The sequence below is a fragment of the Anas platyrhynchos genome, chromosome 4, assembly GCF_047663525.1.
Source record: "Anas platyrhynchos isolate ZD024472 breed Pekin duck chromosome 4, IASCAAS_PekinDuck_T2T, whole genome shotgun sequence".
Lineage (NCBI taxonomy): Eukaryota > Metazoa > Chordata > Aves > Anseriformes > Anatidae > Anas > Anas platyrhynchos.
The window spans coordinates 54,353,120-54,373,050 of NC_092590.1; the positions used below are offsets into that span (position 1 = coordinate 54,353,120).

A 19,931-nucleotide genomic window follows, 5' to 3' on the forward strand; every position below is an offset into this window, starting at 1 on the left:
CTTTGTAATTTCTTTATGACTTGTTCATTAACTTTTAAAATATGATAATGTTTTATGTTTAATGTAGAGAAAACTTTGAGGCAACAAAGCACATCATGCAATGTCCTGAAAAGAGCTGAGAAAATAATTCATAATTTAGTTGCTGATTTTTTTTTCTCTCTTTCATGAATAGAACAGTTTTGAAGTATCAAATGTTTTAATTGCTGAGAATGGAGTTAGTTTTAAGTTAAGTTCATAAGTTTTAGTCACTGAATTCATGAACATGTACATGTTTCGACTGATAGGACTGGTAGATCTCAGTCTTCAGATGCCTCTGAGATTTCCTGTCTGGAGTTCAGAGGTCCATGACCAAGGATATTGAAATTCTTTCATTGGAGAATGCTCATGAAAAATACAGTATAATGTTTATATAAGTTTATAAACTTAGGAGAAGTTTATTATGGGATAAATGAGACATGAAATGTAAGATGAAAAAAATAATAGACAAGCAGTAGAGACCAGTAGCAGGGAACTGTAAGTGCTTCTACAGTATTTGGGTAAGATGGCATTTCCCACACCTATTTTGTTCATAGCATAGAAAAGAATCTACAGTCTGAGATCTTTACTGTCACACAGCAGTAGCACTGATTAAGGTCTAGCTGGTTGTAGATAAGCATCTGATCTTGAGAATGATAAATAGTCTCGGAGTTCTAAGTAATATTGCTATGTGCTTGCGAATTTTCAATGGCAATAAGATGGTGATGGAAATTAACATAGACTGCATATGGAAAAAAAGTCATGTTCCTTTCTGTATTGATTGTAAAATATTTGTAAGCTCTGTAGTTTCACATATGTTATTACTTAAAACGGATATATCTTTATTCAGACACAGACTTTAACTTAGAAAACTAGGCACATAGTGTTCCTGTGCAACGTTTCTACTAGTATTCAGTATTTCTTTCTGCAGTTGGCTACCAATCAGAGATTTATTTCATTTGTTTGCTTTTCTCCAAATGCTCAGGGACAGAGTGGGAAACAATTATTTCTTGCTTTGGCTGTTGAAAATCCCCGACTTCAGGTACAGCCTGTCTGGCCTGGAAGGCTTGCCCAGACCAATAGTTCTGCATTTTGCACCATAATGATGATTATAACATTATCTCTTGCAAGTACTCTTTGTAATATAAACTAACTCCTAGTGTTCTTCAACATGCATGATCTTACAACACAAAATACTCTCTATTACTGGTGCTCCGAAATATCAGTAATGTGTGCTATTTGTTCCATCTTTGAAGGGCACTTATGTAAAAACTAAATCTATTTTAAAATACCCCAAATAAATTTGAAATACACCTATTTTATAAATAGAAGACAAGATACATGGACAAAATGGCTTGTAAAAATTAGCTCTATAAAAAAAAAAGTATGGTTTTCCCCTCACAGTTTAGAAGGCATTTACCCAGAAAAAATGCATATCTTGGCAATTGGATTCAACAGACATGATATCAAATGCAAAGCAGTATAAATCCCAGACAAAATCTACTTATGAGGTGTTTGAGATAACCTATTTCTAAAAGCTGTAGAAACTCTTTACCAAATGAAAAACAGTACCATTAGAAAGGATTAAAAAAAAGGGGGGAGAGGGAGGGAGGAGGAGGGCAGGGGAGGAGGGATTTAATACTGGGTAGCAAATTTATGTTTTGTTGTTGTTATTTTAGCTAAAGCTCCTGTTAAAAGAAGGTTTCTGAGATAAATGGGACATGAAAAGTAAAAAAAAAGAACCATCTAAAATATTAAAATGTTATTATTCAGTTGTAGATATAGGTAAAGGTGTTAAGTTCCCTTAGTTTAGATAGCTGAAAAAGCTGAAGTGGCTTTTTCTTTTATTAATTCTTGTCCTGGTCATACTTGTGAGAGACAATACTGGTGATGAAGACAATACTGGTGTTTTGTCACAGCTTGCAGGTCACAAGCAGCTCTCTGGGACCTTGCATTTCAGTGATGTGCCATAGCCAGGTCTGGGCTTGTTGCTGTGCAAACACAGGAACAGGGGCCTGGAATCAGCTACCCGAGGCTTCTCTATTCTGTCATTTTGTACAGTGGCCACTTAGTTTCACAGTTGATATCTATGAATAAAGAAATAAAAAACACATGCAATTAAAGGTTACAGGTTTGGAAATGTCTCTACAATTGCTACAACAAAGCATTACTGAAACTTCTGTTTATATTTGCCCGACTGTTGAAAACTGGATGTCTCTCAAGATCCTATGCAAAAGCCCCATTTATTACTTGAATTCTGTTGTGCTTCATACCATTGCAACTTGTCACTTTAAATGTGTGTTTGTTTATTTATTTATTTATTTATTTCTATTTGCTGCTTTTGTTTGGAAGAACAGTGATTTTATTTTCTTATGCAAACCTTTTCCTTTAATGCAGGAGACAGAGATTATTGCTTCATTAAAGAAACATTCAGGTGGAAAGGAACCCAGCGCTTTATCCAGCTTGCTTCTGTTTTCAGTTGCTTGTTTCTGTTCTTTGTCTTCTGTCACTAAAAGCACAGTGTTGTCAGCATAATTATTCCATACATCTCTTTCCATTTTCTGTAATTTTCAAATTAAAGCACACGAAAACCATTCTTTTGTAGGATTCATGACACCTCATTTCTTGCCCCTAGAGCCAAATTCGCCATTGTGAATAAGCTTATCAGCCAACGGTGAGTTGTCTGCCAGAGTCTTTCTATCCGGACTATGTTTCCTAGTTTAATTGCTGTGAGTCAGCAGTAGGAAATTAGAAACATGCTTCATAATGAACGGAAGCTGTCTGTGAATATTGTCTTTCAAAAATATAGTTGAGCCTTTACAAGTGTAAGCTGATTTTTTATGCTTTGTTTTTTATGCTAAGCTTCCATTCAATATTTTTTTTTTCGTTCAGAATTTAACATCTTGTTGTATGTGGCAGATCATAGCTCAGCCATAATTGTAACCTGTAAATAATTGGCCAAATGATTTTATATTCCCAAATCCCTGACATTTGTAAACCTTGTACTGTAATTCTGAAAACTGTGAATGTTCCTATGTCCAGCTTTTCCTGCATGAAGTGTCCACATGGGTTTTTGGAAATGTTGCCTTGCCCATGTAGTCAGAGTGAGATTCCAAGAAGTTCCTATTGCAAAAATAGCGACAGCAATGCAATACTTTATATAAAGGTATGTTATTTTATATCACAAGGACTAAATGGATGGCTTAGATGATCACAATTATATGTCTTCCCAGGATTACATCCTAAAATTTTGATGCTAATTGACAAGTATTTAAATACTGAAAATGTATTCTACTTGATAAATTCAGTTTAACGATATGCCACCCCTTGATTTTTTCCACTGCTTAGAGCAAAGACAAAGAAATGTTACTGAGAGGGAGATCTTGGTGTATCACACTGCTAAACTACCAACAGCTGTGCTATGGCTGGGTCTTCCGATGATTTAACGTTTCACAGTGCCTTAGTGACAAGTACGTGAGGAATCTAATCACTACATTGAAATTATCCTTCCTACTTTTCCCTTTTCTTTTTATACTTTGCCCTTGCTTAATTCATTGGTGTGAAAGACACAGAGTCAAAGCAATTAGATTCTTTTTGGTGTGTTTTTACTCTGATTTAAGTCCTGAAAGTTTTGCATAATCAAAAAGACAATATAAACAGGTTTTTATATTTGGATCAAATCTGAAGCTTGCAGAAAATGGTTCTTACCAGGTGGTTATGCTAGCTGTTGAAACAGGATTTTTAGAAAAAATGTATGAGCAAATTGCAAGACACTGCATGGCTTTGCAGTTTGCTTTTTATTTAAGGTGGTCAATTTATTGTCTATGACTAAATTCCATAAGCATATGGATTCCTATTTTGAGACAGTATTTGGTAAGGAATACCTCTGTGGGATTTTTGAGGTGTAGCATTAATATGAGGCTGTTGCTGGATGCTCCCTTTGCCAGGTTGTTTCGATCCTTTTTGACTCATTTTTTCTATCTGTAAAGTAGTTGTACTGGTCTTGTTTACTTTCCTGAAGTGTTTTGATATCTGTTTATAAGATAATGTCTTTAAGAGCCACATACAATTAACACTTTATTAGCGTAAGGCTTATAAATGTACAACTATTTATATATATAAAAAAAATTATATAACATTTTTCTCACCCCAGATTTTATGACATTCCATGATTTACCAAGAGTCTCCTACCACACATCAGTCCTCTTCCTCCAGAAGTCAAAACCAAGTTCCTGTATTCATCTAATTAACCAGAATTCAAGCTTTTAAATTATATTTTAAAATGAGTACTGGCTCTTGTGGATAGCAAAGAAAAGATTGAAAGGTGTACTTCACACAGATGAAAGTAAAAAGAAAAATCCTATTTCCTTCTTCCTGTCAAGATTTTAAAGCCACTGTTATGATTGTTTTAGACTTGCCTTTTGTTTTTGGATGTTTGGAATTGGTATGATTTATTTTAAAATATCTTTTATGTATTTAGACTAGTGGACTTCTGTCCCCTGTACCTAGTCTCGCAGAAGAGATAGAACGTAGAAGTTGCCATACTGAGTTAAGTCTACCTTTTTAAATATCCTAAAATAACTCTATCATGTATTAAGACTGTATTGAGAATTTAAATATTCCATAATAGTTTCATAATCCAAACTGGGAGTAAATGCACTTTTAGAGAGAGACACTTTCAGACTACCAGAACTGATAAGGAGGTGTAGGTTAGGCTATACATGTATGTCTTTCTGTGGAATTGACAAACTTTTCATTGAGTTGTAAAAAAGGTAATAATAATTCAGAGCTGTGTTTGTATTGTTTCCAAGTTTCTGGTAATTAACCATTCTGGGTGCTACAATTCTGTAGCTTTCAGATTCCTCCCCCCTCCTTTTCTTCCTTTTTATTTTTATTTTTGGTCAATATGATTAGTTGTGAGTGATATCAACTGCCTGCTGTCCGTTGAAAACCTTGATGAAATAGTGCTGCATTGCTTCAGTGTGTTTGCTCAAACACAACATGAGGCATTTTAGCTGCAGGCATCTGTTTTTCCTCCTCTCTCTCTCCTCCCCGTGTTTCTTGCTTTCACTCTCTGTGGTGGGCAAAGGACCCTAATTGTGGTTTAGCATTTATCCAGAAGCCAGTAGCAGCAACCCCAAGGATCCTGCACCAGGTAGAAACAGCAAACCCTGCTGTGAAATTTTACAATTGTTACTGGCTGGGACTTATATTCATATGACTTCTGCAACTCTGGGGTTTCAGAAAACCTGCGTGCATGTGAAAACATATAAAAGAGCATGGGGGCTACCAAACTGTTGTGAACTCCCACAATGAGTGAAATTTTCAGTAAAAATGTCAAGTTCTGAAGCCAGAAGATTATTTTTCCAAATTTAATAATATTTCTTTCAATATTCCACTCATGTTACCATATAGCCTTATTTCATTCTAGAGATAGATGTGAAAATAAACCAAAATCTTGAATTGGCACAGTGCTAATTTAACATTTTTACCTGAGTGAAACCCAATCTCCTTTTCTTGGCAACAGTTTACTGCTAGAGTCAGTGCTTTGTAATGAGGTTTCCTTATATGTGCCCTCTCACTTGAGCTGGGATTCACATCAAAGCATTTACTCTTTCTTGGTCTATCCATGCCAGTGTCAAAATGTGTCCATTTGGCTCTAGTCATCTTAACTCTCCTACGCTTCAGTTTCCTGCAAGTACCAACTTGCAAGTATAAGCATAAGTTTTTAAGGTGAATGAAGTCTGAGGCATTAAAAAAAGAAGGCTGGTTTCATTTGCTGGCAATTAAGATAAGGTTATTCATGCATGTAATAGATTGCTTTTTTTCCCTTCTTCTAACTAATTATCAAAGGTCAGTTTTAGCATCAAAGCCCTAAGTGTTTCCATCGTCACTGACTTTCCACAAAGTCAAAAAAGTTCACATCCTCACAGGCAACATTCAACACTGCTGAGTGAATGCTCCCAAGTCTTCTGGTGCACCTTTCTGAAGAATTAATCTTCCTTGAAAATGGAAAATACATTCAGTTCATGTTTTGATTCTAACATGAGAACTTCTCAGAGTACATCAGAAATGAGTATGGGTACATGGATATAATATGTATTTCTTATGTAAATTTTCCAGCCACTAAAAATAATAAAAACAGCCATGATTACATATGGATGCATTCATCAGCTCCATCTGCTGTCTGCTTATAGCAGGCCTTTGGAGATTTGTTTCAGAATAAAATATTAGCATAATGGACAACAAAAATACAGTGCATATATTGACTTCAATATATTATACAAAAGCATCTTTTACTTTTGAAAAATATAGCAAAATGAATGGTTTTCTACAGGAAACTGTTAATAGTGACAGTATATGTAACAAGATTGAATAAATGAGATATGAAATTTGTCATATGCAACTATCAACAAAATATTTGTCTTATATTGAGGAGTTCTGCAGTAGGCTTGCTGTCACTGGGGCATGGTTTAATAGTCTGGTACTGTTTGATATAGTTTTCTAATTTCTTATTGGGCGAGGAAGAAGAGGAAAGGTGGAAATGCCTGGAAATGCCAGGAAACAGCAGATGATGGAGACCATATTCAGTGAACACAGCACTCGTAACAGATAATTATAATAGTTTCTTCATAGTCTTGTGTTACACTGCAAAGTTTTTACATGAATTGGAATGCCTAAGTCTGAAGATCGCAGCTATGATTGATCACGGTCTCCAATAGATCATACAGTAGATGAAGCATTAGTTATGTGAGCTGTCAGCTCTAGAAGTGAGGTTTGTTTGTTTTTTCTGTCACAGATGTCCTCATGTCTGTTAGCATCCTGGAATCCAGAAAACTGAATTGATTGATGTAAAAAAAAATATAAATATAAATATATATATATGTATATATATTTAATGAACAATAAAAGATGTATTTCATAGCTAGTCTGGAACCTTGTAGAAAACAAAACAAAACATTAATGAATTATGGGGAAGTTACAGTAGATTGGTACTGGTATAACTGAGGTCAGGAATTGTTCTTTCTTAAAACATTGCAGTTATTAATCTGTTAGTTTAATTGCCTGTTTGATTGTTGTCTCTGTATCAGGAGCATCTTCTCACTTTACGGGATGCTCAAAACAATATGGGCTGAACTGTGGGGTTCAGAGCCTTTGCTATTCATTGGTGGAGTGGCATATTATTAATTTAGGGTTGTTGCAATAGCCATACAGACATCAGTTGGACTAGATGATATTTGAAGGTCCCTTCCAACTGTTTTATCCTATCCTATCCTATCCTATCCTATCCTATCCTATCCTATCCTATCCTATCCTATCCTATCCTATCCTATCCTATCCTATCCTATCTTCACAGGTGACAGAATATCAGGCTAGTGCTCTGTCTGGGCTGCTAACCTCAGAAGTGCCGATGGCTTTCCTATTCCTCATCCACTGCAAGTAGTTTAAAGTTGTTGACAACTACCATAATTTGGAGGGATGAACCTAATTCACACAAAAATAAATACTGGGAGAGCACAAGGAGGCTTTTAAAGATACTCTTTCAGAACTGAACTGGATTTAATGTATAGAATGTGACACAATTTTGTATTTAATATTAGCTTTACGTCTTTCTGTTGCAATTATGCAAAGGCTCTTTGTATTAAAATATTGTTAAACTTTTTATCTATGTAAGATGTTATTCAAAAAAGTGAATCATGTAAGATGTTTCACAAGTAAGGAAAAAAAAGATGGTATTCTGGGGAGAAAGCTTGTTTGGACAGAAGAAGGGCATTGTACATAGTTAAAAGTTGCTTACAGGAGTAATTTTTAAGTCAGGCGTATTTTGTCCTGCATCTCAGAGAATACTGCATGAGAGCTCATGGGAGGCTTTTTGATTATAACTTTATCCTATGGCAGATGTGGGTAAGAAGCATTTTGTACTGAGCTGTCTCTTGGGCAACCACACCGATCATATTTCTGGGTACAGCCTCTCCTGAGATACTGGGATTTGCTAATACCTTCCACCCGACGTTTGTGGTCCCAGGATGGCTGATGAGTTTATGATTGTTTCGTAAAATGGAAAAGAGGGAATATAGAAAGAAAGAAATAAGAAATATAAAGGCATTTGAGAACCTGCTCATCTTTTATTTCCTTGCCTTCATAGCTTCAGTCACAGCACTTGAAAACCCAACTTATACCATTGGCTGGAAAAAATGTTTAGCAAGAAGAGAGACATATGTCAAGGGACGTGTAAACACCTGGGCAGAGAGGGAAGTATTCAACTGGAAAGTGCCCGCTACAATGATTGTTTTAATTGGACTGTAAAACTGATAACTCTTTATCCTGGAAAATAAAAAATAAACCTCATTTTTTAGGGATAAAAACTGTATAAATTACTTAATTTAAATGACATTAGAATAAAAATGTTAATAGCAGAAATGCATGTTAGAACCACGTTTTTAATTCCTTAGGTACAATTATGGAAAATTCATAAACTCAGTAAGTATTTCAGGCCAAGACAATAAAAACAGCTTCAGTTTTAATAATTGATTTGATAGTGTTAGGGTTTTTTTTCGTCATGTTTTGAGTATGAATTTTACTGGTATGAATTAGCATGAAAGTATGAATTTTACTGGTTGTAGTAAGAGCTACGTAGAAGTTAACAAGATTTACAGGTTCTTTACTATAAGTCTTTTTTAGGAATGCATTGGAGCTTTCAAGTTTCTCGTCTTCTTCAATCAAGAGTGGTGCTGTATAGTTTTGGTGGTATTTGTTCGTTTTGGTGGTATAGCATCAACTGGTTATGTGACAGTGAAAATTTGCCTGGCACTATGCTATGGATGCACAAACACCAAAAAAAGCATAGCTAGGGGCTCAGCTGAAGGAGATCGCTCTCTGGCCATTCTGGCAAAAGAAGTGCATTCAGTATGAAAGGACAGTGCTAACCTTCCCTATAAGTCTTAATAAATGTGAAATGGCTAAACATTGCTATCTAGGGATGTACAGAGCTCTGGGATGCATGGAGAATAGTAATAGATTTATACGAGATATCTATTAGATAAAGATATCTATTAGGTTAGATATATAAGTAAAGTTTAAAACACCTCCATGAATAAAAGCTAAAGCTACACTGTTGTCATTTCTATGTCAAAATATTCTTTTTCTATGATTACACATAAATTTCTCAGTTTCCTGTGACATCGGTATTTTTTAGTTTATTAGTTGCAAAAAATTATATAAAAATTACATTATTTGTATCTGTCATTCACTATACAAGGTTTGTATTCAGGAAAAATGCACATCTGAAAACTTAAACATGGGATTTGTGCATTTTTGTAAATACTTCTTAAAAAAATATATATAGTCTAATTCTGTATTTTCTGTTCCTTTTCACTCGTTCTTCCTTAACATTTATTCTACCATAGGTGACACTCTGTGATTGTCAGAGTAGTTAATAAAAACATTGGCCTAAAATCACAGCCAAAATTGATTTGCTGCTCCTTTTCTTGCAGTGTTGCATACTTTGATATATTTTCCCATCGTCCTTAAATTCTTTCTCACTGTTGTGAAAGTTCTCATCACAAAATTATTTTTGACATAAGGAGACAATGTTGCTATAAGAGTCCATTTAGAAAAAATAAAAATAAAAAAAAAGAACACTCAATTTTCTTAGAATAGTTTGAGCGTTTGTGGGATTTCATTGTGATGCTATTTAAGTTTAGGAAAAAGGGTACTGCTAACTTCAATGCATTTTAGTTGGAACTTTTGGGTAGGCAGACCCAGAGCCTCTGTCCTAAAAAAGACAACCCTGTATTTACTGTTTGTCATGAGAGATTTTCATTGTTAATCTGAGCTGTCTCATTTGCCTTGAGGGTAAAGACTATGCTAATATTTGCCACCAATTTACAAGTGATGACTTGGCCCTTATTTCCCAGAAATTATAGTCAGGGAACCAAAAGAAAAACAAACAAACAAAAAAGCCTATTTTCTTATCTTCCCAATTTCCTTTCTTCTTTTTAGAGTAGCTGAAGATTTACTTTCCTCCGCACAGAAACATCTGACACGGGACAGAGTCAGGTCTATTTACACTTGACTGTCACATGAAACAGAGTTTTAGTAATCCCAGCATTCCAGTGTACTTCCTTTTCTTCCTTTGAATCCTTCATCAAAATCCTTATCCTTTCAATGACCTCACAAAGGCATGACATGCAGATAATACACACCTCAAGCAACATCTCTTAAAAGAGAACAGAAGATTCACTTCCTTCCACCTTTCCAGGGATTGTCCGAGCAGTCTGGAGATTCCTCTCTGCTCAAAAGTGCAGAAAGCACCGCTATGTTATTCAGAATCAGAGCTGCTTTTCTTCCCAGATGACTGCACAAGACAGGCTAAGGAGGATTTATCCCTTTTCTGCAGCTCTTTGCAGCTTCACAGAAGCCAGGGACCATCTTACCCATAATTGCTCTTTGAAATATATATGTAATGTAAATTCCTAAGAAGCTGCTGCATTTTTATTTGAAACATTCATGTGTGTCTCCTGAAACAACTAAAGGCAATGGACAATACAAGTGTACGCTAAAAGAAAAAGCACTAGAAGAATGGTTTCATTATCAATACATCTTTCCGACAAATTTTCTAATTACTTGAAATGACTAGCAAGTCAGTCAGGCTGCCTTAGTCTCAGACTGATTATAGTCCCAAAAAGAGAGGAATCATCCTTAGCTATGAAATTACTCATGCATTTAAAAGTTTCTTGATGGGGCTTTCCATTTCATCTCACTATAGGTAATAGTCGTCTTTTCCATCTCAGAGGTAGGGAATAGGTCTTAAAATTGAGCAGGGAAGACTTTGCAAGAATGAAAATTCAGAAGACATCCATTGGATGCTTTTTTTTTTTTAAATTATTATTTTTTATTATTAATCAGGTTTCAGGTACTTATTGTTTGAATAAGCACCTGAAACTTACTTATTGTTTGAATAAGTATCTGAAAGCATGACAAATATGTTTCTCAACTAGACATCAATGTAGTATCGTCATATAGCTGCAAATAATTTTATGATGTCTTCATAACATCTTGGCATTTCACTTGGTCTCAAACCTCGCCAAATAACAATGGGTTATCCATACAAGAACAACAAGTAAACTTTTACAATGTTCCTTTATGTTATTTCAGGAGGAATGATAAAATGCAAATGCAAAAAAATTGAACATTGCTCTGAGATGAACTAAGAATGTGATTTCTTTAGAGATTTCTGACGAGTATTGGCAGTGACAAAGCATGAGTATGAGGAAACATAATGCATAGGTTCTAAAATAGTTTTATGTGAAGAATTAGTGGAGCTTAAAATGATTTTTATTGCCTGTGGATTATATGCTTTCGATAGGAATAGAGAATAATTATTTGTGTAAACTGAGTGATTGCATTTACATTCTATAAAACATTAATGATAGATTAAAAGTCTGTGAAGAACAAATGAAGTCTCAATAGTTACTATATTGAAATCTAACTTTCCTAACTTTTCGATGCTACATAATTACACAGCAGTTTCTAGATGGGATGAGATAATTATTGGCAGTTTTATTTATAGAAAGAATAACTTCAGAGATTCTTTTGAAAATGGTTATCTTTCACAGAACTTAAGTAGGTAAGAGAAAAGGAAATGCATAAATTGAAATCAGCTGAATCACAAGCAAACTTGCAGAAGTCTGCTATCCTGCCTTATTTTGCTCCTGAAGATTTCCTTGAAGGAAAAAGGAATTCTATGCTTTTTTGACTCTTCTGTTGAACAAAAACATCTGCAAAAACTGCAGAAAAGGAAACCTTTATTGTTTATGTTCAAGTAGTCACTCCTAGAATGGCTTCTTTATTTTCTCTGTGTTCAAATATCCAAGGTGGCAGAAAACAGTTTTGTTTGTTGGGTTGTTTCCTATCACGTCAGGCTTAGTTAAGGTTTTTGTTTGTTTGTTTGTTCGTTTTAATCAATAGGACAAATAGCAGTGGGCTAAAATTGATGCTTATGTTCTGAAGGCTTCACTTCATTCAAATACAGGGCTGGTATTTTCATGTTTGAAAACAAACCAACAGACAAAACCCGAGGGATTAAAAAGTTAGAACTAAGAGTTTAGCTCTAAGCACACAAAAAATATCAGTACTAATACATTTAAAAGCCTGTTATAGTAAGTTCAAAACAGGGTTCAAAGTTAAAATCTTATTAAAGTTATATCCTTTCGGCTGTATATTAATTCTTTAACTTCAGCTTTATAGGGGTTTTACTATTATTACTGTGTTGTTTTCTAAGGATTATTTTAGTGAAAAATTCTGTAAACCTATACATCACTGTTTAAAACTTCTAATAGTTGTCTGATAAAATCCTTATTTGAGTTGAAAAAACTCTTTTAATTCTCAATTATGTAGCTATAACTGTTGCTACAACTGTGGAAAGTAATATAGTTCAGGCATGACATTTTAATCATCTGATAGAACATAAGATTTATTTTTCATTAAAGTGTTACTCATCAGCAAATTGACTAAATCCTTTATTGACCTTTCTTTTTAAAATTTTTCTGAGATTTCAGAGGCTTTAAAGACTTGCAGTTCATCATCCTGATCTTTCAAGATCGTATTCATCTGACCTTTACTCTGTATTTAACATTACTTGATTCTTTGATTCAAAAAATCCCCTGTTGTGAAACATCATTTTAACATTTTCTTCTCCTGTCAGTTGAAGGTAACACCTGCAAACGTTAGTGATAAGAAAGCAGAGGTCTTTTTGTAGAATGAAACTATACATGTTTGTACTGTTACCAAATTAAGATGTTCCAGTGCAATGTTTTTCTATTCTGCTCACGCAGAGGCAAGGGGGATTCGAAATAGCTGTGCCCTGAAAAAAAAAAAAAAACAAAAAACAACAGAATTCCTTGGCTTTGACTTACACTGTTAAGACAGTGTGACACTACGTTGCTGATGCTAATTTCTCAAATCACTACCTACAGTTACATTGCTTGATTGTTTTACAGAGCATAATGAGTTATGTCAGACAGTATTTTGATGAATCTTCAGTTGAAAACTACAGTCTACTGGTGTACTAGTGAAGTCCACTCAAAGTTGTGCCATTCCCCCAGTAGTTTCTGCTATAAGCGTCAAGTCAACCTATACTTTATGTATTTGGTCTTCCACCTTCCTCTGACTGGGTATCTGTAGCCACTTTCTCAAAGAGTTCTTGCAGGACAGTCACTTTGTGGTTGTTGGTCATTTGCTGCAAAAACAGCACTGAATCATCCACAGCCACTTCCTCTTCCTCAGACATCCTCAAGCTGTCACAGCCATGTGTTATTCAGCATGGGAGGGAAAAAAACAGTTCTCTTGCTGAACCTGACTCAATTCTTGTTGAGCCTAAACTCCAGTGGATGAGGTCTCTTAGGATGCCTGAAGTCAAATAATGCCAAATTCGGGCAAAACAGGAACTAGGCTAAGACTGGGTCAATTTTGTGTATACCAGAAGCAGTGTTTCTAAACTCAAAACAGTGCCTACTGAATTTAGTAATCTTCAGTCACCAAAGAGAATTTGGGCAATGCAGCTTTGTGTGTAAATACTTCCACAGTGCTCAAGTCCCCTTCTAGGTACCCATTTTCATGGGATAGGAAGAATACAGAAGCCAGCTCACCTCTATCATTACACATTATAAACACACATAGAAATGTTCTTGCAACTCAGAAACTTGTATATCCAATTGACAGCCCGCTAGGAACATCAAAAAAACGGAGCAGGTTATTAGGGATTTCTGAGAATGGTCATTCTGTTTGTCCTCGCAGCCCTCCATACTTGCAGTTCTCTAGAATATGGAGCATCAGCATCCCAAGATTTGTTTCCACATGTCCTTAACATTGCTGTCTGCAGGGGAGATTACTTCCTTCCTAACTTTCCTTCCATGCAGAAGCTAACTTTCTATGTTAAAGTATGTTCATCTAAATAGAGCCCAGGTGTGATGGTAGCCCAAATGTATCTGATTATGGGCTGCCTTCTCCTGACTCTCTTATCATACCTATCTGCTTCTAGATAATGTTGACTCTACTTCATGTAGCTTCACGTTGATTAGGAATGGGAAACGATTAACTGTAGGTGGCTGTTTCAGTTCACTTGTAGCCTTACCCCAGCAGCAGTGTTTTTAGAGTGTAATGAATGCAGACATGGGTTTAAAAATTACTCAAGGGAAAACCTGGGAATTGTTTAAAAAACAACCACAGCAACTCTGCTTTTTTTTTTTTTTTTTTTTTTTTTTTAAGCAGAGTTGATGATATTTAAAATTCTTTGAAATTCAACCTGATGGCTCCCGGAATTACTTGCAAATGAATTCCACAGTGTTTTAGTATCATCAGTGGGAAGACGAGTGTGAAGCTGAGCAAATCTCTTGCCATCTGGAATGTAACCCAAGCACCTGATAGCTCCATTCTAAGTCCCCTCAGGAAGCTTACAATTATATAAAATGCTTAATCAAAGCTGTTATGCCAAGTATAACTGCAAAACTGACATCAACATAGAAAAAGGGAAGCTAATTGACTCCATATGAGCTGTTCTTATCACTAGAATTTTTAAAAGCTGGGGGAAAGAGAGAATCCCAAATTTACTTCCTTTATCTGAGAATTATTAAAATCAATCTTTTAGTAAATAGTGTCATTTGGCTACCCAACGTTGTTATTGTAACTTATGTTAATTACAGAATTAATGTCCATAGATGTATGGTTCTGTTTCATGAAGAATAAATGTTTATTAATTCAGTTGCTTACAAGTGTTCTAATTTCTCTATTCTACCAGTACTCATACAGAGTTGTCTCAAACCCAAGTGGCTTAAAGTGTATGTTTTTTATTTTTTCATTTCAGCTCTTAAACAGAAAAGATTGAAGCATTAGAAGGACTGATTTAAAAATGAACTCATCTGGAGTGTTATATCATCAGCTGAGGATTTGACTGCAATAGTATATCTAGTGAATTTTAAAATATGGGTATGAGGAATTCCAATTCAGGAAAAAAATTAGTCTGTCACCTTTTTGTAACACGTTATGGTATTAACAATGGTTTTAAAAATAGGAGAAAGGAATTCAGATCTCATTTTCACAAACTCACCGAGAGGTACAGATTCCTTAGGGCTAAAGCTTTACTATGATGGATTGATGAACATGACATACTTGAAGAACCTAATTAGAAATTAATACATGATCCCAGAGTGAAGGAGATTCAAATGCCTCTAAACCATCTGACTTCCAGTTCTACAAATATTGTTCCATTTCTTGATTTAAGGCATCCTACTTGGCCTATCTATGTCTGTAATTCTCATCTAATCTTAGAAATGTTGGCTGGAAGGAATCTCCCAAGGTCATCTAGTTCAGTCTTCTGCCAGAAGCAGGACTGTCACCAGCCTTATACAAGGTCAAACATGGCTTTGTCTAGCTGAATCCTGAAAACTGCAAAGGAAGGGGTTTCATGACTTCTCTGAGCTATGTAGTTCCAGTGTCACACTGCCCTCCTGGTGCAGAAGTTTTTCCTAATGTGCATCCTGGATATCCCAAACTGCCACATGTTGCTGCAAAGATACATCACCTGCCTTTATCAGGCATTTAGCTCCATCACGTGTACCCAACCATCAAATAGCTATGGGGTCAGTCAGTTTCCTCTTTTCCCATTCAAGTGTTGGAGATGTTAGGTATTGCTAAATTTTTTTCTCAAACTATCAGTGGAAAAATAGCGCCATTACTTACTTTTGTAATTACTTGTAGGAAGGCAGAGAAGGAATCAGTATTGAATTAGAAGGTGCACTAGTGACTCTGGTTTACTGGGATGTCCTTTTTTTTCTATCAGGAAAAGTCCATTAGTCCCAGGCAGCAAGGAAGTCTTCACAGAATCACTGAATCTTCAACTTCATCCAGAGCCAATTTGGTTTAGAAGAGAGGGAGCATGGTTAGATCCCACCCAATTATGGTGGATGGAGTATACCAACTGTGCTTATTTTGAACAGGAGATTGATTTGAAATTTTCTAAGCTTTTACAACTCCCCAGGATATTACATTGGCATAATTGGAGCTGTACCACAATTTTACGTACCACCATTTCTTTCTACCTACCACCATTTCTTTTTTAATAAGTGGGCTGAAATTTCCATTAAGCTAGTCTAATAGCAGGTTTATCCTGCTGCTTTAAGTACTTCTTGCCTTTCAATTGGAGTGAATTTTGAAGAAAAACTAACAACTCTCAGATCAGCTGGAGAATGTGCCTTAGGTACCAAAAGGAAATGCGCTGCTTTAATGTTATTACAATTAAACCTATACATATTGAAGGTATTTAGGCTAGCACTTACCTGTCATGAAGGTATGTTTGAGGGTTACCAATATTAATAAAATTAATAAACTCTGAAACCTAAGAACTTGAGTGGATCTTTCTGTTGTTTTTCTTTAAAATGTAGAGCACCCGATCCCCATGCCAGTAAATAGCCATTAAACGGTGCAGAAGGTAAATACTATCATTTCTCTTTCGTGTCTCTGTGCCCTTTCAGAAACTCTCCAAAGACTTGTGAAGTGGCCCATTCATCTTAATGAGATACTGCCAGGCAAATGAGGACATCTCAGGGACATGAGTACAGATGGAAACTATCCCTAGGAAGTCTGCACTGCTTCATTCATTTCAGTGGCTCTTCTCATTTTTCTTACTGTAGTTTTATCTCTTGTGAGCTTGCTGTTAATTAGAGCATAAAGTTTTATTTTTAGATAAATAATTTTGCAGTACTTTGATACTTAGAGTCAAAAATTTTCTAAGATTTCTGTGTGTATGTGCATGCATTGGAGACAAAAAAAGAAACTTGTTTTATTTACCATTAGCAAATCAAATAAAATGCCCGAGTCAATGTTGCATAGTATTGCACTAAAAACCTGAAGAAGTGAGTGCAAACCATTCAATTTTTGCTTAAATTATGTCTTCATACAGTATCTTCATGATGACACCCATAAAAGGTCACTTGAGCTGTGTTGGCAAATCTTACACATTTTCATCAGCAAGAGAACTTCAACTAGCAAGAAAACCTCTACCGATGATTGAAATACTGTTTGCAGTCTGACTCATCTTCTAAGTTTTGTTCTAGTTTCTGTCTTCCAATTCTTTTCTTTATTAAGCTATTAATAACCATTTTCTCCCTATTGGCATTTTTTTTTAAATTGTAAAATACTAGAAATGTGCTAGGCAATCACCAAAATTATTGTACATCTATAGCTATTTTAATTTCCGTTGACCTTTCTTTCATTTAGGATTTTTAATCTTTCTCATTTAGCTTTACCAGCTGTATTAGATTCCTTAAATTCTGTTCAATTTGCTTCATAGTTTTGTCATATTCCTTGACAACCCCCTGTATAAAGCATGCTGTCATTTAAATTATGTATGCTTCTATTGCTTCTTTGTAGCACTTACTCTTTTAAGTTTTGCAGGATACACCTTCAGGTAAAATAAATTCAACCTTGCTTAGTGTGATCAAAGAGCAGGCAAGAATTTAACAGGAGCTAAGATCGGCTTCATCTCTAGTGCTGCCAGCACCCAGGTTATACCATCTGGATTGTTCCCTACAAAATAAGGTCAAAAAAAGTCAACTTCTAAATCCAGTAATGAAACCAATCTGCTAAAGAGTGGAGTGATGTGATCATAATAATTAGGAGGAATTCTTTTATTTCATAAGTATATGTTTCATGAAATAACTTCATTAACAAACTAAACATCTCTGCTGGGTACTCATTTTCACTTAATAATAATGGTATAAGTTGATTCAATCTTTTCAAAACCTGTGAGATGCAGTCCTAAAAATTCATATAACTGAGCTCATAGGATCAATTCAGTTTTTTTAGGCACTTAAACCCTCTGATCATCTGAAATGGTCATCTGCCTATCTGAATCATAATTAGCACACCTCAGTTTTAAGAGATTGTATGAACTTTACCAAGCAGGTCCTAGCTGAGGAAGCAGTTGCTAATTACTACTGTCTTTGTCTAATATAATAGAAATTGAAAATTTGGGTTTATTTATGAGGCTTTTTTCATTAGCTTCAGTCCCTGATAAGAACCTGAATTCACCAAAAACTTTCTTGCCAGCTTATGGAACAAGTACCTCTCTAAAAAGATTTCACAGCTTTGTTCCATCATACTAAGGATCAGTTACACTTCTCAGACTTGGAGCTCTGTTTGATAACTTCTGCTCTTGTTTTATTTTTGCCTACATCAGCCAGTGTGTAGATTTTCCAGAGAGAATCCTGTTCTTCATGGATGCATCTTTCCTTGTTTTCATGTGATATTTTGCTGTTTCAGTATGAATCACCAAATAAAACGTTGAGATCAAAGAATATAGGAAATCTTACGAAAAATGAAATTAAATTCTAATACAGCCTATCAGCACTATTTTTAGTACAATGAAATATTGTTAAACCTCATCCTGCTGAAGTATTTTAAGTAAAATATTTTCCCAAACATAGAAGTTCTTGAAAATACATTACAGCCTACACTGAAGGCTGCATAAAAAGAAAAATATCAGAAGTAGTTATCACAAGAAAAATATAACTCTTTAGGCCAAATACTTTTAGAAACTGTCTGATTTTTTTTTCACCATTTTAAGGATTAAGAGATTTTGCACTGAATGAAAGAATTTTTTTTTTTCAGGCCATCTGCCCCTATTGCTTTTCTGATTTTGATTGGGTGTCTTGACTTGTATCTCTCATCTTGTAATTAGTATTCTAAAATTGATTTGTCTTCTGGTTCCTGTAGATAAAGATAGAATTTATCTAAAAATGATACTGTTTCTTCAGGGTGCTCATAAATCTTCTTATGAAATTAAACAAAACAGTAAGATTTTAGTGAAACAAAACATGAAGACTGTAGGGTTGCTCCCTTGGGTTCCTTCTGTAGATGCTTTTGCTGCTGTTCCGTCAGACAGCATCTTCTTCATCTTCTACAAAGAAATACTTGCGTAACTTCTCTTAAATAAGGATCTTTGCCAGTGTTTTTTTCAATACTGAAAATTGCACAGGTAGAGTTGCAGATTTTGGGGAGTCATTTACAGGCAAATGGTGGTGACTATGTGATGGTTTGAGATGAGTGAGCCTAAAGCCCTTGAGAGATTCATTAAGGATCCTCTCATCCCTATTGCAGGTGGTCTCATTTCTAGGGTAATTTGTGGATGAAACCTGCCCAGGGTAATTTACAGGTAAAGCTTGCCCTTCAAAGCTAGCTCTGATCCAAATGTTGCACAGCATCTGGTTTTGGCTCATGTGACCAATGTGTGCATGCCTACATGTGTGTATCAGTGGTTTTCAGTCTTTTACAGTGAGGCTTCACCTGAGAAAATTGTCAAAGTTATGTAGTGCATTGGAAATCAATGTCTAATACTATATTTCTATACCTAGCAATTCACAGAGCTTTGACTTTGCCAGAGGCCTAACTACCTCCTACATATGTTGAATTTCAAGTTTAGCCAGCACTTGAATACTGCGATGCCAATAGGTTTTGCCTCCTTTACAGGCAATAAATTCATAAACTCTAGAGAGCTTTTGAATCATCAATTTAAGAAGCATGAATTTAATCCTGTCCAAGTTCCACTCTGATGCTTATTTTTTTTTTTTTGGCTGGATTTTTGCTCCCTCTCTCCAGACAGTTCTTTATTTGTGAATATATATTGTTCCTTTAAAATGTTTTTCACCTTGTGATATACAGCAGATGTGAAATTTTCACATTCCATGTGAACTACAGGTTATTTTCAGACAGACTCCAAAGACAGAGCACGTTAAGCAAAATCATACTGTCATAATCTTCTTCCTTAAAACTGAGTGACAAAAAACTAACAAAATATTAGTTGGTGACAAATGTAAAAGAGCTTTACCCGTAAACATAGTTTTTTTAAACTATATAAATTT

The 19,931-nt window shown here is 35.2% G+C and overlaps 1 protein-coding gene across 2 annotated transcripts in view; it reads left to right on the top strand.

The window, feature by feature from the left end:
- The window catches only part of KCTD8 (potassium channel tetramerization domain containing 8), a 91,664-nt gene that overhangs the window by 38,961 nt on the left and 32,772 nt on the right, over window positions 1–19,931 (top strand). The window contains exon 2 of one of the 2 annotated variants that reach the window (XM_072037654.1): window positions 8,162–9,409. The exons of the other annotated variant lie outside the window; for it this stretch is intronic. Coding sequence (XP_071893755.1) covers window positions 8,162–8,322 — 161 coding nt within the window. The 3' untranslated portion in view covers window positions 8,323–9,409. Of the gene's footprint in view, window positions 1–8,161; window positions 9,410–19,931 lie in introns of those variants that run through there. 2 annotated transcript variants of the gene reach the window in all.